This window comes from Bemisia tabaci, chromosome 9 (genome assembly GCF_918797505.1).
Source record: "Bemisia tabaci chromosome 9, PGI_BMITA_v3".
NCBI classification, from domain to species: Eukaryota; Metazoa; Arthropoda; class Insecta; order Hemiptera; family Aleyrodidae; genus Bemisia; species Bemisia tabaci.
The window spans coordinates 31,626,914-31,654,273 of NC_092801.1; the positions used below are offsets into that span (position 1 = coordinate 31,626,914).

The following is a 27,360-nucleotide window of genomic DNA, read 5'->3' on the forward strand; positions in this document are numbered from 1 at the left end:
GTAGTTTTCTCATAGGTCTTCATGTGCACTTAAGTACTTACCTTATAAACCACATTTTAGGTTTACTTATTGCCTGATCTCAATATTTTGATGCTATTTTTCCTAAGTCTGATTAAGTATTACTGCTCATTCTCTCAAAGACTTATCGGTGCCTAATTTATTTACATATCTAATGCAATGTTCTGCGACGTACTGAAAGCTTATGGAACATACTCGTTCAACCAAACTTTTTGGTTTCCCTGGTTTTTCTTTACGTCTTTGACTGAAACACGAACAGATGCAAGGTAAAGTGTTACCGAAGTATTAAGTAAATGTAACCAACAATCATTGTTACCTAGTTTATTATATATATTATTGATAAACCCGTGAGTTGATTGACAAACCCGTGTATCCATCAACAATAGCCATGAGTTTATAGAGAAACCCGTGAATCGATCGTCAAAATCTTTGAGTCGATCGATAAACGCGTGAATCGATAGACGGACCCGTAAATCGATCGACAATGTAAATATTTACAAGGAAGAATGAATAAGACACACAGGAAGATGAGATCAGTCTTTACACGAATTTATTTTTGATTCCAAATTTGATTTTGACTTACAGTAGGTCTATACTTACAATGTGTAAAAGTACTTAAGACTTAAATCAAAAACTAGAGAGCAAAATACAGTTATATTTTTCGTAATCGTAAAAGTATTTTAACATCACGTAGGTGTTTCTCTATTAGGTGTATATATAGGTATGGTACAAACTTAAAATGGCTTTTGGAGATATTTTACAAATGGAAATATGTACATTTATACAGACGAAAATCTCCTTTCAATGAATGTTATACATTAAAAATAATATAGGCAACTAAATTTTGAACAACGAAGACTTTCACTTTATTCTAGAAAGGTCATCTGCTATTAAAATCTACCACCTTCATTCCTCTGAAATTTGGCAAGGTATTCAGAAACAAACGAAGAAAAAATGCATTGTGATTCCTGCGAAAAATCAAAAAGGATATCTCTGCAGGTGCATGCACCATATGCGAATGCAAGGAATGTAGGTTCTTAATCAAACTAGAAAGCTCATTTCCTTTGAAATATCCCTGCGGCAATAGTTCTTGAGACCGAGATATTGGAGACTCGTGCCTCGATGAAGGAAGAGGTGTGTAGGATTTTACAGGATTAATCTTAGCTTCGATTTGATACTAACATCATAAGGTAGGAAAACCCAAAGATCAAAGCGTGCTAAATAAAGCAAATACATTGCACCTCCACGTTACAAGGTAGGTTTAATAATGGGCTCCTAGTGTTGGGAAAAGAGGATTGTAAAATATATTAAGAGTCATCATGAGGGTAGACTTACGGGTCGATCTTCGGAAAGTTTCCTCATTTGGAGTGCACTAAATCATTACCAATGTTCTTTAAGTGCTCAAGTACGAAAACAATTTCTAGTTACATTAAGCTTGATACGATTACAGCCACAAATTAAAACGAGCAAGAAAACCACAAAGAATCCAGTATGGTTGAAGGGAAACATGCTTCCCGCGATACAGTAAGGGTTAATGACTGTCAACATGTAGGTAGACGAGAATGGAAGACCCTTTAAAAGAATGTTAAGGTTCTTCTCCTTTAAAATCAATCAAAATTCTATAAATCGTATAACAGCGAACAATAGAATTCCTTGATAAGTATTTCTAGGGGAAATCGAACCAGTTATAAGGGATCTACAGGCATTTTCCTCTCACTTTTTCGACTACATACTTACGTACTACTTTACTTGGTCCTTGCTTATGCAATGACATAAACTTTAAGTTCATTTCATGGTAACTATAAGGTAACTTAACGGTAGAGGCTCTAATCAAACAAAGTATATACTTTGATACTCAATTTTTTTTTTGTTATTTTCAAAAGAAAAGAAAAGGAGAAAACGTTTCCATTTATTGAGAGACTTAAAAAAATTTGAGTTAAAATATCAGTTTAGGTCTGAAACGCGCTAATTACATCCAGAGGAAATTATTCAAATTCGACAGAAAAACAAGGAACTTCGCTTTCAGCTAATCGAAAAAATTGTGTAAAATTTTGAATGTAAAAATTTACAGAAATCCCTGTGCATAAGTACCTTACTGTGAAAAGAGGTATCAATTTATAGGAGACTCAACTAATCCAGTAATATAAAACGCAGAGAGGTTATCGATACAGACTTAATTATAGCTCATGCAAGACGTGCTAGAATCAAGTTTTTAGTCTCGCCTCCGACCTCTTTCAGACGTATGAACGAGAAAAGGTAGCACTTTGCATTGGGAAAAAAGTAAAGGAAAAACTTTCATTTGATTGATGAATTCTTGGGTCTTAAAAACGCCCTGCATTAGTATTCGTTTCGTGGCCCCAAGAGTGGTTACTGGTGCGCGAGTAAAATGATCACAATTGGACTATTTCTGCCCAACGGAGCTATGTACATTATGGCGTGAGCCCTGTTATGCATATATTCTTGTGCGTCGCAGGGCTCATGTCTTAATGCATACATATAGTTATCAAGCGTTGTCAAATTATTTGGTTTGAACTTCCGTTACATACGATAATAATTACAGACTCATTTTCATCCAAAATGAGCTTATCGATGCTCCATCGATACGCAGCAGAAAACTCTGAGGCCATCAAGGCGTCCAGCTCTACATCAGAGAGCAAGGAGCTTGATTTCCGAGTGCGACCCGCTCTCATTGCAAAACTTCAGGAACTTGAACTCGACATCACTCAGGAGAACATTGCGTTAAAATATGTTGTGTATTCATTATTGTGTGTCGAAAAATCTGACGAAGGAAAGAAAACGACACAAAATTTTCTTTGAAAACAGTTCCTTACGTTTCATTTTAACCCCAGGAACAGGTCGTTTTTCTCTTCATTTACGACTGCCGGTAAATTTTACCGAGAGTTCGAAGTCTGCCGAATTTAAGTGGTTAGAAACTACAATAGCTTAGAGCTTAAGTGAATGGCAGTCGAGGAAATGACTTTTTTTCGATTGTACGCATCGAGAAACACTAATGAGCTTCATTTTGGCGAAAGTTCGGTCTAAATTGGACGTATTTCTGCCAAACGGAACTATGTGCATTATGACGTGAGCCCTGTTAAGCATATATTCGTATGGCTCTCAGGGCTCATGTCTTAAAGCACATAGTTCCGTTCGACAGAAATACGTCCAATTTAAATTCTATTATTCAATAAGAGCCTGAAGTCGGGAATAGCCCAATACTGCCTTCCTAAGCAAAAACGCCGTATGAGCTTTCATGCGTTGCCACTTTTCTGTTGGATAATCACTAATTTTTAGGGAAATTTGTGAATATTTTTCTTCTTTCTTAGATAATTTTGATTGTAATTTGATCTTAAAAGTCTGAAAATCGAAAGGAAAATATTCAAAACATTCCTAAGAAATAAACACTTCACTATCGGGGAAAATTAGGCAACTCTCGAATGTTCTTATGGCGTTCTTCCTTAGCCCGCAGAATTACACCTCGCAACGTGCGTGGGGGGGGGGGGGGGGGCTGGATGAATACATTTTTAAGTGACAAGGGTTTCGTTATCCAGCAGTCGGATTTTGAGACAAGAATGCGAACACATAATCACGCTTGCCCAAGTCTCCGCTGGCCGCGTACAAAATCATCCTAAAAATAGGTGCGGTCCGCTGGCGGAGACACGCAACGGGAGTCGATAAATTAACCTGGAAAGTAACTGGCTCGCGGACTTCTGCAGGCGAGCATGACCTTTCGACGAGGATCCACAATCGGGCCTAATTGATAAATGAGAGATGTTATAAAAGTGAATGTAACGCGAGGCGTTCGCGCGATGATCCAAAGACGGACGACCCGACGACGTGGATCAACGCGGGAACAAGCATCGCGGCCGAGTTACTGAATCTTTTTGAAGACCCGATAAAGATCAAGACTCCTTGCGAAACCGGGAGATGTAGGTGAATCGGCAAGGCTAATGGACTAATTTAGCGACCGTCTCACAAGACTGAAATTTTCTGGACTCAGCTCCTTCTTTTAAAGACGGTCGCATGCATTTTCGATGGTTTCTTGGGCCCGTTTCCCATTGCAATAAGTTGCAATTGCATGGTAAAAATATTGAAATTCCACTGAGTGTTGTGTATGTTGCCGAGCTCCTATCTGAAGGGGCGCCGTTTATTGAAACTTATTGCAGTAAAATTGAAATAAGTTGCAGTTTTTCATTGCATTGCATATTGCCTATCTTTCTGACACATAAAGCTCATTTTGTCGATAGTTCAAAATCGGCATATATCGACTAAACGATGTGAAAATATTGCAATTTCATGGTAAGAAAAGTACAAATATATTGAAATCAAATTGCACTTTAATTTCAATATTTTCGTTGCACTACGCCACTTGGGAGTTTTCACTAAAAATGCATGCGGTCGTCCTTTGAAAAAGCATTGTCAACTCAAAACTCAACAACGATTCATGGTAGAAGAGCACAGACAAATGCACCAGGAAAAGATAAGGGCCAAAAATGTTAAACCTCAGTCATGACAGGTTGAGGCTTGAGGTTCACAGTTTAAAAAACGTATCTAGGGGAAAAAGTCATCAAAGTTTACAATTTGCCACGTTAAAGCTACGAAATTGTTGGATTAAATACAGAACGATCCAAAAGTCTCGTACCGCCTTAATCACCCCCGTTCTTGCCTCTGTTCGAGGTAGGCTCTGTTAAAATATTGAGGGGAGGGGGGGGGGGTCAAAGAGTCGTTTCTTTTGACCCAGTAGCTCCCACTAAATTACAAGCCAATTTGTTCAAAAGTCACATAGGTGATGCCTATTACTGACGGTGCGAGAATTTTGGATCGCCCTGTATACTACAACTTCAAGCCCCTTACTGGCATGAGCAAAATCTGAGCCACCCACAACTGATTTTTTAGGACCCTGTGGGGAGTTTTACAGTGTAATTTAAAACTCAGATTCCGCAATCCCATTTGACAAAAATCGCTCTACACTATAAATTGTGCCTCCATAGACGTCACTCATTATTTTTCTATTCGCTAGAGAAACAGATAAATGAATATACAAATAAGAGACAAATAAAATTTGTGAGTACAGAGGAAGAAGTTAATCACAAACAACAATATTTTTTTACAATTTTTTAAAACAATAAACAACTTTTTTTTCATTCATTTATTCTCTCTATTAACTCGTTCTTTCGGTATGTTTTCTTTAACCTTGTAAAAAGGACATGACTCAAGCGATATAGTGGCGCTCAGGCAAAATTCTGAAGGATCAAACCAGCCTTTAAATCGAATATATCGTTTTACGGTTCATCTACTCTGAATAGGCAGTGAGCAGGTGTAAGCGTGCAAGCACTAGCAGTGTGCAGTCTGCGCAGACAAGTCATCGTATGAAAGAAAACAAGAAAAATTACTTAAGAATTACCGAACTATTTCAAAAGGAGGCCAAATAGTGTGGACGCATTCTTTGCCGTTGCGCTGACCCCTATTGGTCTCACAACCGATGTCGCATCAAAAGCTCCTTTCGAAATCCCCCCCCCCCCCGCATTTTGCTGCCAAGCTGGTCAATCTATGCGGGCCGTTCTTCTTTTTCCCATAGACTGATCTCCGTGGAACACTTCGGCATTTAAGATAATGCCTCAGCAAGAATTAAGAAAATGAGACGGCCAATCAGTCAATCAATGGGTAATTGAACGAACCAACCAGCTAGTCATCTCAAAATAGGAATAACTCAGAAATAATTACTGCGGTTTCAAAGCTTATATCTTTCTTTGGATTGTTATGGTTCTTCAATTTTCAGATCATTATGTCTATGGTATTGGTTTTGGTATTTTTCCTTTGGATTTACATTGCATTGATTTTCAGAAAAAGACATTAATTAAGGATAACAGTCATTTTTTGTTTTCTGGGAATGAGGGAATTTACATCACAATTGACTCATTATGTAGCTATTCATTCGCAAAAAATACACACCTCTTCCGGATAGTCTAAGGTCAAGTTATGCTTGTATTTTTGTTAGAGAAGGTCAAAGCATTTTCAAAGAAATTAAAGGAACCGGTTCGGAACTATCCAAAGAAAAGAAAAAGAGAATGTTTGGTACTAATTGTAAGTACGGTTCTGGGGGTTCAGACTGAGAGAAAAGTAATAAACATCACCTCATTGAACTTTTTACAAAGCTACATGCTTAGAGAAACGATTCATAGGTTGAGGTACACACGTGTAAAAAACATAAATAAATAAATAACTAATGTTAAGGTTTCAAAATAGAAAATTTCAACACAGAATAAGAATCTATCTATGATTTCACTTAAAAAGCAATTATGATATGGCAAAACTTTGACGATAAAAAAGGGAACCTCCATTCTTACAATATAATTTAACAATTAAATAGGGCTACTTGGTCGTTTATCTTCCTAAATTTCTCTTTTTAAAATGCCGGAAGTGCCAGGCATAGATGCTGAATGAAAGGTTTCCTTGACTTTGGCGATTAAGTAAAGCAACCCGGTAGTCGTATAATAGTTAATGTAAGCATTTTTCAGTAAATTAACAAAGAAAATTCTCAGTGTAATGAATCGTGCACATACTCGGTGGCATGGTGGTGACTTACGTCCCACGGACGTCTCAAGGGTAAACGACCAAACTTTATAGCGTGTCTCGATAGTCAAAATAAGACTTTTTTTTTTTTTTTCATGAAGTTTCAGTTTAGAAGGTCCCCTAGGCGAGGCTACTGCCCGAATTTTAAGGGAAATAATAGTTTCCTTCTCACTTCGAAGGGAGTTTTAGGTCAAAACTGATATCGAAATCAGCGGAATTAGATGAGAAACAAAGCTGAAACGCGAGAGACAACGTTCGGAAAGGGTAAAACAGAGACCCGAAACTTTCTGGCTGATTACTCAGATATTTTCAATTGAAAATAAAACAAATTAGAAAATATATAAATGAACCAGAACTTAGTATTACCCGAGAAAAGAATTACGAATAACAAAAGCTTATCAAAGTTGGGTAGTGACCGGGACTCCGTGCAAGATGCCACTATCATCAGAGTATTTCACTTATTTTGACCCAGAGAACACACTCCCACAGCCTCAGGGATTAGCCGTAAGAAACCCTTTGTATCGGTCGGTGGTTTTCCGAGATTAAGATAATCGAGACGATTTTGAAATTTTTTGTGGCCGCGAAGACACTCAATTTTCAATGATCTGGTGAGAACTTATCAGATCATGATCCATCTTGCGCCGTTTCGAAGCGAACAGTCCTAAATGGGTAATAACAACGGGAACAAGCACTCCATAGAAAAGGTAATTTGAAAAAATGAAGATTTTACACCTTGCCCTTTTCTGACTTTCTTTGAAATAACGATCGCGCTTACTTTGTTTGATTTGTTTACGTTATCAAATTAAGGAAATTAAACTTCGCAAGAGTTGATGATTCTTCATACTTTTCCACGCGAGAAAAAAGTGAAAAAATGATCAGGAGAGGTGTAAATTCCTATTTATGTTAAATTACCTTGTTAACAACATGGATCTTCCCGCAAAAACGAGTTCCCCTACTACCAGGGTGCTTTCAAATTTCTCAATATGAGAAATTCCTGTCATGGCGCATTCCACTGGTAAAAAAAAACCTCTCGGACCAATGCCGCAATGCCGCATTGCATTGACTCAAGGGTGCAGTTTCTTGTCGCCGGATTTAAGAGTCTTGAACTCTTGTTTCAAGCGGATTTTGCATTGAAACAAGAGTCCAGACTCTTAAATCCGGCGACAAGAAACTGCACTCTTGAACCAAGAGGTTTTTTTTACCAGGTCAGAATGGAAGTTAAAATCGATCAGAGCTCGATCAGTACAGCGTGTCGGAGGTGCCTCGACCCGAGCCAATATCACTGGCGGTTTTTTTTGTGCTGTCGGAGGAGCCCCCGGACCAAGAAAACGACGGCGGTCGTAGAGGTCTGACGTCATTCTTCTTGGAGACAAGAGCTCTGATGACTTTATTCGTACACGTGAAAGCGAGGAAGATGAAGAGGCCTTGTAAGGTGTTGAGCGCGATGAAGGCGTACCAAAGACCCTCGTTGTCCAGGTAACCGGCGACGAGTCCCACCGTCCAGGTGAGTCCCATGACGAGGGCCAGCCGGGCGTAGAGCCGGAAGTCCCTCTGGGTCCCCGCGCTGGCCGTGAATCTCGTCATCGACGTGGCCGAGTAGATCATGTGCGCCGCGCTGCAGAAGAACAAGAAGTTGAGCACCATCACGACCGCCACCGGCAGGGCGAAGAAGAGGAGGAGGGCCTTCCTCTGGCCGAACCAGCAGGAGTTGACGCCGAACTCGGGCCTCAAGCTGCGAGCCACCGTCCCTCGGGGTGCCTGCTCGACGAACAGCGACGCGAGGACGATAAAAGCGGGGACCAACCAGCTCCACACGGAGTACACGATGAACTTCCGCCACTGCTTGCCGGCCGTTACGCGGAGCTCAGCCGTGGCCAACCTCAGCGTCCGCCAGACGTCGAACGACATCGTCAGCATCCACGAGAACGAGACAAGAAACTGTAGTAGGTCAGGATGGCGATGATGAAACATGCCTTCCCGTCGGTGATTTGCCCCAGCATGAAGAAGCAATAGGCCATGAGGAGCGCGAAACAGAATGACGCTAGGTTCTTGCCCGAGAGGTTCCTCAGCTCGGCGACGAGGACGAACGCCACGAGGTGGAGGATGAGGAAGATGATGGAGACGCCCAGTCCGGTGAACGTGACATACCCCATGTAGACTCCGAATTTGTCCACTAACCTCTTCGTGAGGGTGTTCGCGCAGACGTCGACGGTTCCATCGGGCCGGAGCGTGAACTCGTTCTTGTAGAATGTCCTCTTGTACTTGGGCACGAAAATGGTTCCATTCCTCACGACGAAATCCTCAGCGTTGAGGGTGAACTTGGGGCAAGAGGAGATATCCGCCGCGTTCCTGGCGAGCAGAGGGCTGTCCGGGAAGATCACCTGGTCGTTGTTGATGATCTCGTAGACCCCGCCATCGTCGATGACGGCCTCGACGCTTATCTCGTTGAAGATGTCGCGGCACGTGTTGAAGAACGGATCGTAGAGCTGTTTGTTCTTGCACTGCTCCTTCTTGCCGACCGAGTCTCCACCCGAGACGTCGAAGAGGATGGAGAAAGCCGTGGGGTTGAAGTCCTCCCATGGGAAGCTCCTCGTGGCAGTTGCTTTCCTGCACCATACCTCTTGGACGGGGACGTTGTTGCACATGGCACAATGAGGGTTTCTGAAGGAGGTCTGCGCGTTGTAAACGACAGTCGTGTACGCCTCACACCTCTCACGCACCTCAGCGTTGGTCCAGTTGACGGCGCAACTTTTGACTAAATCCGGGACGCATTTCCTTACGATATGTGATGAGGACTCGGGCTTATACGGATAGATCTTACAAGTGTGGAAGTGGTTCTTGATCATGATGCCCCACGCCTGCTTCGTCGTGTTGAACTTGACGTGCTTGATGTACTCGGAGGTGAGGTTCTGCTGGTTCTTGATGGTCGGGCACTCCATCCAGGCTTTCCAGAAGTCCACCTGCTTCTCGCCGTGGCAGATGGCGCAGTAGGGGTTGCGGTAGGTGATCTGCGAGACGTGGCTGGTGACGGGCAGCCCCGAGAGCGGGTCCTGGTTCCCCTCGTCCTCCCGCTCGCACATGGCGCGGACTTTCTGGTTCCGCCACTTGTGCGGGCATGACGTCATCATGTATATCCCGCCGAACTGCCGCAGCTCCATGCATTTGAAGTTGTTGACGGCCCCGCGCTGCTCCACGATGTTGAAGAAGGGCGAGTCCAGGCAGCAGTCGCCGTAGCGCGCACAGAGGGGATCGCAGAAGCAGTTCCTGTACTCCCAGTCTAGGTCGAAATCAACTTTTGTCCCGCTGCTAACGTCACAACTCTCGTTCCCATTGCACGTCCTGGAACAAATAAAATAAATGTCAACGTCTTGTATACATGAAGAAAAAAAAAAACACTGAGAAGTGGCCCGAAACCTGTATGTAACAAGGTGGGAGGAATATGGTGCTGGGGTCTCACACCATTTCGTGGGGGGAAATCAAAAGCCAAGAAGTTCCAAAAATTAAAATTAGAGTCAAAAATAATTTTTTGAAACTCTAATGCGCACCAGTACGAACCAGTAGGAAACCATCTCGTATACTCTAGTATAGGACAACGGTTTTGATAGTTAACGATGCAGTTAGGAAATGAAAAGGTTTCGTATTCATTTACACGCACAAAATTTCTCTTTTGATTGTATTTGTGGCGGCTCCTCCGCCACTAGCGGTTACCTGCCAACGCGGGAAATCCATGGTTCAAACCCAAAGCAGCAACCTGTCACGGTGGAACGTAAATTCCTGCAGCTCGTTTCCACCGGAGATGATTTTAGCGCACGCACCTCCAATCATCCGCTACGAAGCCGACAGATCTTTCCACCCACAAATCTGCGCTTCTTGCGGACGCTGTCGAAACCTCTGCCACTGCGACAGTCCGCCGGCAAGGTGCACGCACAAATTTTGCTTCTGCCGATCACCAATGATGAAGCCACCCGAGGTGATACTGTTTCAGTCTTCTACAACCCCCGCTACAGACTCCGTCTGGAACCGAGGGGAATCCTGTGGCGGCTCCTCCGCCACTAGCAGTTACCTGTCAGCGCGCTGATTGGGCGGCGACCCACCTGCCGCCGGCTATATAATCAGCCGGCGCGCACGATCGAAATCAATCATCGCCTGACCGTCCACCAGGTCACATCCATCAGCCCTCGTCACCTGGCCGTCTACCTGTCATTGCCGCTCTGACCGTACATCCTGCCTAGCCGAAGACGTCCCGAACCGGCTGCCCGCAGAGAAGACGACTCGCCAACAGTCGTCGCCGCACCATTTGAAAACGGCCCTTTTTAGGGCCACCAATCACTCGAGCACCTGGCCATCAAAGCCTATTTATTTGTTTCCGGACCTAAACTTCGAAATTCAAAAGGTATATCTAGGTTTGCCCAGGCAGATCATATGGTTTACGGCAGACCAAACCTCGATCCTTTTTTAAACCACACAGAATTGCTGTACCTTGAACTATTTCCACTTCAACTACAACTGTAGCGCTTTACTTTTTTTTATTACCGGTACAAGTGACCTTCGTGCGGTTAGTTTTAGAAAACGTTTGTTTTTACCGCAAATAAGACTTTGGGGGGCAAATTTTTATCGAGTTAAAGTAGGTTCTTCTTTGGGGGGGGGGGGGGGGGGGGGGGGGGGGGGGAGCAAGAGACGGTATCACACAGTGACGATTATAGTAATGGAAATGAAAAAAAATGCCGTGAAAGTTTTAGTAATCTACGTTCTGTCTAAAATTTTACATTCAATTTTATTAAGTGTATATTCGGACACTCTTTGAGGAAAGCAGTCGCGCACATCGTCAATAATCGGTCGGGCAGTACACCGTCTCCACCGTAATACGCATCTTTCGTTCCCTTTTAATGAACGTAGCATGTGCATATCTTGGTCCACATTGGGCACCTATGCCTGTTTTATAAGCATGCTTTGACGCTTATTCCACGTCGGTGTATGGGGATGGATGGTTAACCGCTTTGATTCTGACCTCCGCAGGTGATTGAATCTTGTCTTTTTTGCGTTCCGGACTAAAAAAAAAATTGAAAGACTCTCCTGCACCCCTCAATATCCTACCCAATTTTTTTTCGTCAATATGGAATGAGATCGAGGATCTAGTATGGATCCATGTGGAATCACCAGTCACCCCCCAAAAAGAACAAACGCAGAGACCCAGTTATCAGAAGATCTTATCATTCAATCAATCCCTCATATTTTCATGCAAAAATGTCATTCATTCGCCACGGGTTTGGGGTATCCATCGATGCCCTTTGATCTGTTTTACGATCCAGCCCCAGCAGCAAAAAATTGCCTTTCATCACTGTTTAATTGCTGGTCGCTGGGGGATTGCATTTATTTTTTCCTCGGCTTATTTCGCTAGAAGTTTAAATGAAGTTAGTCCCTCTTTTGACCAATAATCATAGGGATTTACTTCCCTAGGAATTACAGGCCTACTAAGATTGCGATAAGAGCTATATTTTTTAAAATCTATCTTCGACTGATAATACCAAAAGCAGCACTCGCGGCAGATGTAGCTGCACATGCCCTCCCACATACTTTATTTTTTTGTTATAGAGATAGGCCTAATTGTTCTAGTTACCCTCGTTCCGATTCTCCATGTTGTGCCTTAATATTTTGTTTCGTTTATGAGGGGATTTATAGTATTGTTTCCTTCGATTGGGTCATTACTAATTACAGACATATATCTTCCTAAAAAGCTATTCTATTTCAATCAGATGTGCAATTTTTTCCTTGATACTTTTCCTTACAAATTTTGCTTGTCCCCATTTTCTAAGTTTAAAATGATGATGGACCGGTCCATTATTTATTGATCTCGTTTTCTTAATGCTCATATTTTTCTCTCTTTTTTTCGCCAACGAGTTTAATATAAAATGTTTCTTTTGGGTAATTTTTGTGATTAAAAATTGAGATGTTTCTTTGGGTAAATTTTGTTGATTAAAATTGAGATGTTTCGGTTGGTAGTTTTGTTATTAAAGAGTTTAGATTTTTTCTTTTGGTAATTTTGAATTTTCTTTTCTCTCCCTCATGTTCTTTCCACAGCAAATCAAAATGTATGTACAACTTGAAAAATTAAACTGAATTAGTTAATTTACTTCCTTGATCCTTTTAGCTAAACATTTGAATGTTAGAGAGAAAAAAAATATTTATTTATTCAATTTTTACGTCGACTAATACACAGAGGTTGGTTTTGATCAAAAATAGGCAAAAAACTAAATATATTCGATTCGAATTCGAAACTTTTTCAAAATATTCAATTTGATTCGATTCAACATCATAAAAACCACATTTGCACAGCCCTGATAAATACACTGCCCTCAAAATTCACTACTTTCATTCTTCGTGACATAAGAATATTTTGGCAACTTGCAAAATCTTAAAAAAATACTCTTATGCATAAAAAAGTTGATTGCGAGTCATAAAATACGGAATCGTCTAAATCGATCGTGATCAGAAGAAGCCTGCAGACTTGATTGACTGATCGAAAGTGGTTTTATGCTCAGAAGGCCCTGAAAAGTCGTGATTCAATTTCAGACGCATTCCAACCTCTTTTTTTTCTTAGCGCTCGTAAAATATTTGATTAGGAGCTAAATGATAATAAAATCAGCCTACCGGTACATCCGAAGGTTTTTGGCTCTAGACATATCCCTCCCAGAGTTCATTGCGTTAAAACGAAAAGATTGTTATCAGCCCATAATGAATCAAAACTGAGGATTGACATCAAAATATTAGTTACGCGCTGAATATAATTTTTTTTAGAGTTATTCGATGATTAATTTAAATTCTATTCTAAAACCGTTCCGAAGTTGTATTATTGAATCAAAGGACTGAATAAATTGACGCTCGGCCAATGTGCTCTATGTATACACGTAAAGGGTAACAAAACGACGATTACGAAGTCATTAACGTGGTACAGTTTGTCTGATGTTTAAACAATTTTCACAATAAATTGCATAGTATTCTGAATGCATATTTTCTCAGCTATACATGTGGCGGAGAAAAGGAATATTTTTTTCTTAATCAGCACTTGAAACCTTCCGTAGATTTTCAGGTAGTTGATTCTTGTTCGTTTGTTTGTTTGTTGTTTTTTTTTTCACTTTTTTCTTTCATTGCATAACTAAAAACAACACGAGAAAATTTCCAGATTACACTGGAATCATTGCCATTGATCGATGGATTATTAACTTGAGTGATATTGATACACTGTCCAACAAGCAGCACAGAAATATTCCAGACAGGAGCTCCGACACCGGGTTCTGTTTTTGCCTAGCCACAGAACCGAAGGAGTTTTGTGAGCGCAAGCGCAATGTAATCCAGTGTCCAAGTCGAACAGTCGTTCTCTCTGGGCAAGTTTGCTACAAATCGGGAATGAAATGCAGCTTGCTTTTTCATTATTCTCATATATTTCCTTTGTAGATGGTCGAGTATCCTTCGAGAATTGGTGTGAATTTTACTCATCCTTCATTTCTGGAGACTCCCCAGTCTCTTATCTACCCTAATTCGGGATGTCCCAAAAGCCGGGGTGGAATCGGAGGTCATAAATGCCGTTTGGGCAACTAGGATTAAGGCATGGATCACACTTAACAGAAAAGAATTAACTCCATCACAGTGTTGTAAAATTCGTACATCTTCATCTATATCTGAAAAAATGCGTTGAATAGCACATAATTTTAGTTTTTCTACGACAATATTGTGAATAAAAAATAAATAAAAATAAAAAAAAAAAAAATACCGCGTGCATTTGATTAACGTGCATATATTCAATATTTTTAAAGCAAGTTGCAAGATTTTGGAAAAATTGTAATCGAGCATGTTACCTTCTGTTGAATGTGATCCAAATAAATAGACGCATTTTTTTTTCTTTTTTTTTTCTTGGTTCGATTTAAGTTCATGGTTTTTGCTACCTGAATCTAACAGAAATCTTTTTTAGTTACAGTAATGCCTAAGGAAAAAACAAATCACGGTGACAAAATCAGGCCGCTTACTCGGCTCGAACAGCCTAGATGGAATGAGACCCGTTTTGGCATCACCAATTTGGAGCCCTACAAGTTTTCTCGCTCTCAAGGCCTTGCGAAAGGAGTGCGAATGGAAGTACACTGTACAGGCGCCGTATAGTTGCCAGGGAGTGCGTGTGAGAAACAAGTGAATGAAAGACAGTCTCCATGTTGCCAGCCTGAACTTAGTGACGAAAATAGCACTCAATAGATGAAGTTTACCTTTATGTAGATCAAGTTCAGAACGGCTGAGAGCGGATCTGGTGATCAATTTTCAATATGGTTTAATGTCAGTTAGTAGGCAATAATGAGTAGATTCGCCTGAATGCCTAATTTTTACGTTCGCCTGAAGAAGATAGCTCAGTTTGAAGAACATGTCATTTGACCCGTTAATTCTCAGCATATACCCCTTGTGCTCATGATATATCGATTATTGAAATATGCTCTAGTTTCTTTAACTACTTCTATCAGTAGATCAAAATGGAAGAGAGTATAGTATGCAAAAGCGGTGGCTAGATAACGTTCTTTTCACTTTCCGGAAAGAATGATGATCCTGTCTGGAATCCTAGACTTAAAAGGTCGATAATTAAGCTGATTCAATTTTGATCAGCTTATCGTTAACGTTAATCAATCAAATCCCTTTAACCCTTCTGTCAAGACGGAGGAAGGGAGTAATTATTCACAGCGCCACCACCACCCGGCTCTTTATTTATCACTGCAAATAACGGAACGAAACTGATTTATGTTATAGAAAACCGATGTGTGTGATTTCGTTACATCGAAACCAGATCAGTGAACGTATTCGATCGGGTGTACATACAATCGGTTTCGTTCAGATACTAGACTTAAAGTATGAAATACACGTCTTTGTTTTAAGAAAAAAAAATGACAAACTTTGATTCCCAGCTCCTAAACACATACAGATTTTGATCGGTCTAATTTAGAGGCCATGACAAATCAGTTCACGCATCCTAAGAGTGCTACAGATGATCAGATATCTTGATTCTTTCGTTTACTTGGAATGCTAAGCTAAGGACAGTTGATCCTCTACAACACTCTGAAGGTTCGTAAACTTATTTGGCGTGGACTTTAAATCCGTACTACCACGTGTAAAAAAGTTCACGTACGGCATTTACACTTAATATAAAATAAGAGGCACAGACAAACCCAAAGATCATGTTTCTTTCGGCAAAACAGACGATGGAAAAACAGGTTACTCAAAATTGGAGAAGACGTGCTAGGCACATTATTTAAAAAGGCGTTTGCTGCACATAAAATAACTTAAGCAAATTAATTCGTAGATAAAAAATCAGTTTTGAAATGTAATAAAAATTTCAGGGATGGCGGCAGGGGACAGGGCGTTGACGGAGAGATGTTGCGTTGTCAGTTGCCCGATAACCTTCGGGAAGAAGGGCACATACGGCGTTTGGGTGTCGCAGAGCGCCGCGAGAGTGTGTGCATGTTGTAGGAGCGACTTTTATGTATGTATATAAAATTGTTAGAATTGCTCCCGATCTTGTGTGGCAGGTGGATATAGCGTAATTATCAGTGAAAATCATGCGCAACACAACAAAGCCCTACAAATTGGCTGCGTTTGAATACGGCCTTAACTCCACCCAAGCGCGAATTATCTTCTCATCGAATACACACAAATTGAAAAGGAGGCGCTTCTAAATAATCTGATACAAATCCCCAAATAGGGATGCATCAATGATCAATAATTAAGTAACTCTCTATGACATGAATTAATTTCGAATCTCAGAGTCCAGAGGACTGTAATCTATTTTGTAGCTTGCATACAAAAAATAGAGTACCAAATTTGTTTTCAGAATTTTAAATTTAAGAGAATCAGTTTTTCAAAAAAAGAAAAAAAACTAACGAAATTTTACAAAATCATGCAAGAGAGGCAATATTCTATTTTTAAAACCCCCAATAATACGTCGTTACGGATTCGTAACGAACGTTATGCCGTAGCGGGTCTAGTAGGTTTAAAATAATGCTGTCATAGCGAAGAGAGCAGTGCACTGGAAAAAAAACACATTGGATCTATTTATAAAGTCCAGACTCTTGAAAACATTGACAAGAAAAAGGACTCTTGATTCAAGCAGATTTTTGCTTAAATCAAGAACCAAGCCTCTTAATTTGAGCGGATTTCCTTTTGATTTAAGCTTGATTCTGATTGAATCAAGAGTATTTTTTTTGTCAATGTTTTCAAGAGTCTGGACTCTAGATCCAATGTGTTTTTTTTCCCAAGTGGATGTTGGGATGAACCTCGAGACACATAAAAACATGTGCTAACCATGGCTCGTACAGAAATGCACTTACTGCTCTCTTCGTTATCACGGCAGAATAGTTGGAAGGTAGGAAGGAACGGCAACGACGGGCGCTAGCCGCCACCAATAGATCAAGATAGGAGTTTGACGTGTGCCACTTTTACCCTAATAAGAGAACTCGCTCACCGCCCAGGCTTCTGCGCGAAGCTCAGCCAACATCCCTCCTCCTGTGTTGCCAAAATTATCAACGTACATACATGAGTCGCGTTTATAGCGCTCTCTGGCGCTTTGCGACGCCTAATCGCCACAAAACTCGGTCTTCCCACAATCCATCAGGGAGTTGACACTCCCTAATCTCATTTAACACCCCCTGTCACCACCCCCTCACTGGCGTCCTCTTCATCTCCTCCCAAGACGTTCCCACTTGAAAGCCGCGAAAAAGCTCGGTCGCGATACCGCAACGACACTTGAAGGATCAATCTACCTACTTGAGTAGCAGTGTTCGAAAATCTCAGGCGCCAAATGCGCCTAAAAAATCGGCCATGGCGCCTAAAAAATGATGGCTCTGCGCCAAGTGGCCCCTGAAAATTGCCCCCCCCCCCCCTCCCGTAAAAAAAAATGGATTTTCATAGGAAGTCGCATAAAGAAAGAAAAACAAATCTATTTGAATTAAAAAAAAAACTCAGAATTTTCAGCACTACAAGTGTAAGCTTTTTCTATTCTTCACGATTTCATTCTTAGTGCTTTTGTCTTCCCCAAGTTACGGCTACTTTCAAGTTCTGTTGTCACGAAAGCATCTTGCGTCTAACTTTTCACTAATTGCGGCCGTAGAATGGGGGCAAAAAGTCAATTTGGCTCCTAAAAAATCTTCAATGGCGCCTAAAAATTGGGCTTGATGCGCCACATGGCTCCTAAAACTCAAAGGTGAGTTTCGAGCACTGTTGAGTAGGAATTCCAGTGGGAATCATCGGAATTTTCAAATTTTCCCTCGTATATTGCAGTTTACCGAAGAAAGCTTGGGAATTTCACCACATCGAATAGAAATTCCAATGGAAATCATCGAAATTGTTGATATCAGGCATCATTCCTGCCGGGATAGTCAGGTCGTCGTTTCCCTCGCGAAAGAACGTAAATACTTTCCAGTGTTGCCAAATTTCCCCACGTATGTTGCATTTTCACGAAGGTAATCATGGGAATTTCTCACTGAGTATTTTCATTGATTCTTCCTCTGATCGTATGCGGAAAAATTAAAATTGGACGAAGATTGCCCAGGTACATTCTGTAAAAAGCCGAATTGTTTGAGTCAATGCTGCAACATTGAAATGGAGTTTTGTTCCTCCGTGCCCTACAATTTGGCAACACCGGATTCTCTCAATTTAAACCTATGTTAAGTAATCGATTCTTGTCAGAGCACCTGGTCCCTCCAAGAAGCGATACATTCCAATGGTTTAAATAATGGAGAAAAACAATATTGCCAATTTGCTGAATCCGCCAATGCATATGGATAAACTGGAGGCATAACATCTTATGAGTAAAAATTGGTATGAAATAGCAGGGTCGTTCACTGGAAAAAAAACACATTGGATCTAGAGTCCAGACTCTTGAAAACATTGAGAAGAATAAATACTCGATTCAATCAGATTTTGGCTTAAATCAAAAGGAAATCTGCTCAAATTAAGAGGCTTGGTTCTTGATTTAAGCTTACATCTGATCGAATCAAGAGTATTTTTTCTTGTCGATGTTTTTAAGAGTCTGGACTCTAGATCCAGTGTGGTTTTTTTTTCCAGTGTTGCAAAAGTGCAAATTCTTAGGTTCACTTTATCATTAGGTAGGTTCCGAAATTAATCACCATTCACAACAGTGACTCAGTGCGTGACACCATATTGTAAATACGCTGTTAAAAGCAGTGTAATGCGGGAAGTGCAACACGTGGACGTGGAGCGTTGGTGGGTGAGGGGGGGGGGGGTCGGAGAGGTGGATAATCCGGTGACGTGGCATCATGGCGCCGCGACGCCAGACGCCGGCGGATCACCTTTCTGAGTTTCCCAGCAACGAGAGACGACCTGCGTGTCTTCATCTGGAGATGCAGCAGTATTTGGGCAGCCATTCATAAGCCAGCTCATCGGAGTCAAAGCCGAGTGTCCGGCGCTCGCTGACCACTTTCACACATGTCCCGTACAACACCCGCTCGGGCCTGACACGACGCAGCGACCATCAATCGCGTGTTATTTATCTTTCGGCTCCGGGCGTCCGTTCCTCGCGCGCCTTGCGAAATTGCCCGCCAAGACACCGCCGCACGGTGGACCGAGTCAATAGGAGACGTCGGACACAATTTGGAAACTTTAAACGCTTATAACTCCGTTTATACAAAATTGTGAGGTTCTAAAAGTAGTTCCGTTGGTTTCTTCATTAAGTTGCCTTCTTAAAGCACCCCTTATATTTTCAAATTTAACGAAATAAAAATAAAAATTTGCAGTTTTGGTCAACAATTTCATGTCCAACCTCTTCTAGTAACTCGTTCCACCGTGCGCCGCCGTGCCGCGCCGCTTCGTCGTACCCATAAGTTTGCTTCGTCGATGGGACGACGTGCGTGCCAACTTGAAATAATATTGGTTTTTGCTCAAGCCAAAGTTCAGACTGGAAAGGTAAAAAGAGTAAGTCATGGATCATGCCGTTTCAGAAATGATAGGAGCTCCATCAAGGTCTGGCAGGTCGCAGTGGTCTCTTGCGAATATCTGCCTCATCGAATCGAGGAGAGGATTTTTTTAAATTTTTTGGCAGTGGCTCAGAAATCACGATGGACGCATCGGTAAGGTCAAAAACTCACTCTCGGCCTTGGCTCCACGATCGGGCTAAAAACTCAGCGTATTTTTGAGCTTTTCGCCTCTATAAGTATACAACAGAAAGAATAAAATTTCATATAGATATGTTGTGTTGTTACACAACGGATTCACATTCACTTCAGTGGCGTGGCGTGCTTTGCGATATATCGATTGATACGCCACTCAAACCTACGAAAAAAGATCGATTATAAGGGTGTTCGCTACGAACACCTTAGTAATCGATTCTTTACCATAGCTTCAAATGGCGAGATATCGATAATCGATCATTCACGACACGCCACTGATTCACTTTGATTGAATGTTTTGTCGGCTACTCGATTTATTGATGATTTTAAAAGTTGCCGATGAAGAAATCCCAGAATTTAAAAATTTACGCCCTAAGTCCAGGAGTAACTTCGAAACATCCTCCAGGTGACGTGTGAAAGTCAAAAAGTATTATTATGAATCGTGCTATCTAATCAATTTCAAAAACTCAAAATAAGTGTTTTTTAAACCTGTTGAATCTTAAGGTGCAAAATATACCAGCCGTTACCAGCAGTTATACAGCTTGGTATGAAATGTTTAGCTGATTTATTGATCCTATTCTGCTAGCGCAAATCCTGCTCTTTTACTTGCGACGAATATTACGTTACTAATTTGTTGTGTACTGCAACGGTGTGGATTCTTCGTTACAGTGCAAATATATTCAATATTCAGGTGGAGCAAGGTCATTCATTTCAATAAAAGTAGATAGCCGAGTTGTATTCTGCCAGCTATCCAAAGCCGCGCATTCTAGGATTTACATTCTCCAGTGAGTTGTCCGCCGGACTGGATAAGAAAGTAATTCCATGAAAAAGCGCGTTTTATGCTTATTTGCATGCCCAGTAGATACGGATGGTTGATAGATGTGGTTATTGGACGCAATTTAGCTTTCATTTGTACAGCATAAGCCCAGTTAATCAGATATTATAATCTGCCTACCCGCAAAAGCAGCTCCGAATATGAAGATTCTAGGTTTCAACCAGGTATACGTAACGGTTAATCACATCGCACGGTGCTTGTAAGTATATCTTAATTTTAGGAACATTTCTTTACCTTTTCTTTTGAAACCATTCATTCAAATCTATCACTTATCACACCCCAACTCCTCTTCCTCTTCCTTCTCCTACCCCTGCTTTCCTCCTCCTTAAGGACATCGAAAGTATAATACTTAGGTTTTCCCACCTTACACATATTAACAGGGTGTCAACTAAAACAGGCTGGTCAAAAATAAGTACTTTTACAGTACTTTTTCAGTATACTGTCAAGAAATTCAGTACCTCTTCTGACAGACAAATTCTGTACTTTTTCAGTATTTCCATTTGACGAAATTCGAAAAATTTGAAATTACGCCAAAAATTACAAAAAAATTAAAAAATTCCGGATCTTTTTGCGGAATTTTTGCACTGTTTTAGTACTTCTGGACCGTCCTTCAAAAATCAGTACTATTTCCGGATTTTCCGGAATTCCGGACAAGTATAGACACCCTGTATTAATCTTGTTTTTTTGAGGAGCCACCGCAGAATTTTCTTCCCTCTCTTCACAAATGTATTCTGCGCTTAGAAATGTTCAATGCTCACCTTGTAATCAAGAAAAAACATATCAGAGGTAACGCAATGTTTAAAACAGAAATAAAATGCTTTGATAATACGATGTGGTGCATTGCACCATATCTCCGTTGATTCATCTCATTCGATCTCCTCATCGCGAGCAATCTTAGCTCGCTAGGTAATTATTCATCTCTAAAAACACAATCGCTTCCAAATCCAGGCGTCCTATCATCAAAGCGAACTCCAGAAAAGTCACGGAATAAAAGATGCACCTCCTCCCAATTCGAAACAAATTAATTATTGGCTCGCGCAGTAAATCGGGATCGCGGGAGTAATTAACGACACCCGATAGCTCTGGGAACCGGCGGTCATAAATTAACGGTAGATCATGCAAGAATTTATTTGAGGCGCCGTCTCTGAAATTACTGCTTGCCAAGTGAATTTCGGTGAGGCAACGGCTTTTTCACACGGCTCGAACACAACATATCGTCGTTGCGAAAGTTTACACATGGTCGCAGTGGCCGAATGCCTCGGGAATACGAGATTCCAGATAAACGAGGGGGAGGAGAGTGGATCTTCTCAAATTCTCTTACACCGCTCTTACACCTGCTCGGAATTCGACTATGAAACGCATCCTCCACGCCTCTTTTCATTCACCGAGTCTTGAATCCCGTGCATAGGCCTGCATCCGTACTGCCGTACAAAGGTAAAACATCGTATGAGTATTCGAGAGCTGCCACATTTCCTCCGATGAAATGTTTATTAACAAGGAAATACACATATTTTCTCTCAAAATTTTTAGATGATCTAGATCTGACTAAGGAAAAAATTCGCGGAGAAATTGAACGGAAAATGTTCACCGGTTTTCCTGAAAATTCGTATTTGATGAAAGGAAATTTGGCAACTTCTGAAGGCTCATACGGCGTTTTTCCTCAGCACGGCAGCATAGCGGAGAGGGAAGGAGGGAGATTGCAGGATACAAGTATTAAAGTTGATGAGCGAGCCCCATGTCGAGATGAGTGAGTGCAACCGTCAAGCATGGTTAAAGAGCTCTTTAAGTTGGAATTTAAACATTTTGACTAACTTTTTCCCATTTAAGGTTGTCTCCAATCCACTGTACGAACGGTGACAATAAATAGGTGAGCGGAGTCTCGAAGGAGACTTAAACGCAATTTTAGGAAAGAGCACCTTTCTGTGAGTCTTGAATGCCGTGCATGGGCCTGTACCTGCAGCGGAGAGGGAAGGAGGGAGATTGCAGGATACAAGTATGAGCGAGCCCAATGTCAAGATGAGTGAGTGCAAGCATGGTTAATGAGCTCTTTAAGTTGGGAGATAAACATTTTTACTCACTTATTCCCATTTTAAGTTAATCTGTCGTTTAAGTTGTCTCCAAACAATTGTACAAACGGTGAAAATAAATAGGTGAGCGGAGTCTCTAAGGAGACTTAAACGCAATATTAGGAAAGTGCATCTTTCTCTGAGTCTTGAATGCCGTGCATGGGCCTGCATCCGTAGCGGAGAGGGAAAGAGGGAGATCGCAGGATACAAGTATTAAAGTTGATGAGCGAGCCCAATGTCAAGATGAGCGAGTGCAATCGTCAAGCTTCGTTAATGAGCTTTTTAAGTTCGAATTTAAACATTTTTACCCACTGTTCCCATTTTAAGTTAATCCATCGTTTATGTCGTCTTTGATAAATTGTATACGGAAGGTGACAATAAATAGGTGAACGGAGACTCCAAGGAGACTTAAGCGCAATGTTAGCTTTTTAAGTTTAAATTTAAACATTTTCACCCACTGTTCCCATTTCAACTTAATCCATCGGTTATGTTGTCTCCGACCAATTGTACGGACGGTGACAATAAGTGGGTAAGCGGAGTCTCTAAGGAGACTTAAACGCAATGTTAGGAAAGTGCATCTTTCTCTGAGTCTTGAATGCCGTGCATGCATGGGCCTGCACCCGTAGCGGAGAGGGAAAGAGGGAGATCGCAGGATATATATATATATGAGTCGCTTTTATAGCGCTCTTTGGCGCTGTGCGACGCCTAATCGCCACAAAGCTCGGTCTTCCCACAGGTCATCAGGGAGTTGACAATCTCTTATCTCATTTAACACCCCCTGTCGCCAACCTCTCACTGGGCGTCCCCTACGTCTCCTCCCAGGAGGAACCCAATCAAGCATCTTTTTCAGATCGCAGGATACAAATATTAAAGTTGATGAGCGAGTACAATCGTCAAGCTTCGTTAATGAGCTTTTAAAGGTCGAATTTAAACATTTTTACCCTTTCTTCCCATTTTAAGTTAATCCATCGTTTATATTGTCTCTGATCAATCGTATACGGAAAGTGACAATAAGTAGGTGAGTGGAGTCTCTAAGGAGACTTAAACTCAAGGTTAGGAAAGTGCACCTTACTCTTAACCATCTGCACAAAATATATCCTCTAGTATTTTTGAACTCTGAGCTTTTTATATTATTCTCCATGCTTTAACTTATGTCATCAAAATGAGCCAAACAAATTGAATGACCTCTGGCACATGGTATATTAGGGACAATAAAACAGTACTCACTGGTTGGATGCCTCCAGATCATAATGACTGATCGCAAGCGGATTCCCAACGGCGAATAGATTGAAGACAGCTATTATCCAAATCCTCATTATGACTGAAACAGAAAATTATAGAGAACTTAATTGTTTAAAATGTTGTCATAAGCCGTTATAGGAAGGATTACGAAGTTTATGCACTTGTAATACGGAGTAGATCACTTAGGAATTATGGATTTTCTAATTTCTTAATTTTCAAAGCCATATCTGTATTCGCCTTTAAAATGCATGAATATGTCAATACGAAAGACAAACTGTCTTCTGATTCAAAAAATAGGCCAAAAACGTTTAAAATAAAAGTCTGTGTTATTAACCGATGGATGGTTTTAACATCTCGGCGGGAGGAACATGAATGCCGGTGTGTACAAAGTAAGCCAGAACTGTATGGATTAATGCTTTCAGAACAAAGTGTGGTTTCTTGCCACGCTCGGTTTCCATTGATTTTTTTGGACCTCAGAGGTCGTTTAGAATGTTCCTCTCTTTTTCAAATTATTTCAGATTGAAAGTCGCATATATTCCTCATTATAGTCAGGCTATAATCCTAATTTTGTAGAATTTCAGGCGTGAGAATAATTTACATCTGCGTCTCTCATGCAAAGACCCATGTCTCTTGTCTCCTGCATGAAGATGTCAATTCTAACTCAATATTATACCTTATACCTCAGCTACAATGATTTTCTCAGGAGAATGAATCGAAAATCTAAAAATAACTCTTTCAAAATCAAGGGAAAATTGCAAAAAATACACTCATTCATGCAGAAACAATTTTCTCGGAAAGTTTCGCCCACGTAATGAAGCGATGATGCAGTGACGATTCTTGAAACTTGGCAACACTGTTTTTCGTCAATTTAAATGTATGTAAAACAATCGATTCTCGACGCGGCAGCTAGCCTCACCTAAATCGATATTTTTAATGGATTAGAATGAAGGAAAAGCAGTGCTGCTAAGTTGTAAAATCGCCACTGCGATGACGGCCGATAAACAGAAATGTGTGTTGACGCACTGAGGGGTGATGGACATGAAACATAGAATGCTGTGTTGAACATTCTGCACGCCCAAAATTCTCCCACTCTTGGGTCAGAAATCGTCCCATCCAATTGTACAATAGTTATGGGCTACCTCCTACCGTAGGGAAATAAATATAACGTCACCGGAGTTCAAAATTAATTACGATGGAATCCATCACGAACCTTACGAAATGAACGAAATGGAGACATTCTTTTTTTGCAATTTCACCAGGTTTTTGTGTTCAACTTTCGTTTCTACAAAGGGTATGATCTAAAAGTGACTAATGGTGCGTGTCGGTATAATTGTTCCCATCTTACCGAAGAGATTTGCCCTCGTTTTGTTATCTCGCATTCCGATTTTTGGACCTCAAAAAAAGTGTCATAAAAAACAATAATAACCTCTCGACAAAAACGAAAGAAGGAGACACGGTTGCCGCATCGCCTCAATTCCAAAACTTTACGAATATGCAATATTTTGTGCAAGGAGCCGCCTGGCAACACTGCGGAGCGTAGTTGCGAGCCCGTGCGGACACGGCGCACGACAGCTGATTAAGTTGATTTGACTCCTGTCATAAAGGTATAATCCTCGGAACGCACTTATATAATCGGCGGCTTGCCATCAGGAAGAAAAATGATGCAAAAAATGCCAAGCTGGAATTAAAAAAACATCTAAAGCTCATGAATATGATTCACGAATCAGATGGAGCAGTTTTTTGCCGTTCGCAAAATCCGGCTCCGTTGCGTGGTTGCCTGGACAGCATCCGATTAAAAGAGACTAACAATGTATCTTAATTCAAGCAACGGCCTCGCCTACTGCGTCCGCTGATAAGATCTCCAAGTACGTTACACATATAAGCGCAGAGACTTCTTTAATCCTAAAATTATAATTGAAAATTTTGAAGTGATCTAAAATGAGAACAAGCGGGAAAGTTCTAATACGTTCGTATTAGAAAAGCTTTCAGCTAACAGTCGCTGTAATTAAAGTGAAAAATAAATTTTTATACCATTTTTATATAAATAAATTATAGAAAAAAGACAATCGTACTCCTTGGTTCGTGATAAGAAGCATTAAATACAGGTATCACACATTAATCTATTCTGAATAGGTGAAGGAATTCTGAATAGCTCGAAGGATCGAATTCCTTACTCCAGATTAACTCCTAACCGTGGTAATAACGTTTTTGTGAATAAATTCAACCTTTCCGCTCATGAAAGAAATAACAATTTACTTCAGTTAAATTGCACGCCAAACGTCACTATGACAAACTGAGTAATATGAAAATAGGGCAACCTCAATCTTGACGCTCAGCTCAAGCTGTACACACTTAGAACAACACGGTGTGGGAAAAAGCAATGCTCGATTAAGTGGTCTGCTAAATCCGTCGTAGTGCGCATTTTCCCTCACCTAGGGTTTTGTTTTTCTGGTGACCGGACGATTTAAAGTTACCGTAACCAATGGACAATAAGAACGTTAATATCAAAGCTAGAAGTTGATTTCAATATTTTCCGCTGCGCGAATCGTGTTCTGCGTGAAATTGTGGTGAAGAATCATATATCAGAGTGCTTAAAATCGTACCTTCTATAATGACCCATTCAATATAAAAATAGCGAACATAGAGAACTTTTCCAACTTTTTCAGGGAAAATATTTTATTGGGAGAAACAAGGCAACGTTAGAATCACTGTTCAATGCCGCGATTATCCTAACGCGAGTTCGAATAATCGCGCCCACCGAACACGCTGTGGTCGGAGTCAAACTCATATCAGCGCCTGCTAGACTGTAGGAATACTTCACGCATTGCGCCAAACAGTGCGGTCGGTTTCGAGCGTATACTAGCGCCTACAAGATTGCGGGAATACTTCTCGCATTCCACCAAGCGCAATGCGCTCCGCTCCCTTCTTTGGGTTGCGCGACGCTCAAATCGACGCCAAACTGGGACCACGCATCATTTTCTTTTGACGGTATCTGCCCGGTTTTTACCCCAACTAAAGGGTAAATATGCATCCTCATTGTAGTGATTCAGAAACTCGGATACTTAATTTGTCTTGTTGCCTCGCAGGAAACAGAATCCATGAAAATATCGCGTCGAAATTTTCGATACTTACATTTGAGATCATTTCGGAAAATTCGTGGGAACTCTTCAGAAAAACTGTGTGTAGCTTTTTAAAAACGGTTTTCAAAAATGAGACATAAAAATTTGTGCATAACGTTGCAATCAGAGATAAATACGCCTCTTTTCGCGTGCACCCGTCGGCTTTTGAATCCATTCATCTCTTAAATACCCTGAGCGTGGTTGTTCTACTATGTTTACGTGTAGTTTTTCTCAGTGGTTGGCGGCCGCGTAGCGGTCACAGGACCTTAGTATACTAGAATTGCTGGAAAAACGCATCTCGCGTGCTATTATGATAAAGATGAAAAAGTATACCGAAACACGCATATTGTTCACTA

At 41.0% G+C, this 27,360-nt stretch overlaps 1 protein-coding gene across 1 annotated transcript in view; it reads right to left on the reverse strand.

Annotated features, from left to right (window-relative positions):
• Window positions 1-551: 551 nt before the first annotated feature.
• LOC109031975 (probable G-protein coupled receptor Mth-like 11) overlaps window positions 552-27,360 on the reverse strand; it is an 81,871-nt gene continuing 55,062 nt past the window's right edge. The window contains 3 exon segments of the mRNA XM_019043844.2: window positions 552-8,519; window positions 8,522-9,930; window positions 23,871-23,964. Coding sequence (XP_018899389.2) covers window positions 7,831-8,519; window positions 8,522-9,930; window positions 23,871-23,959 — 2,187 coding nt within the window. The 5' untranslated portion in view covers window positions 23,960-23,964 and the 3' untranslated portion in view covers window positions 552-7,830.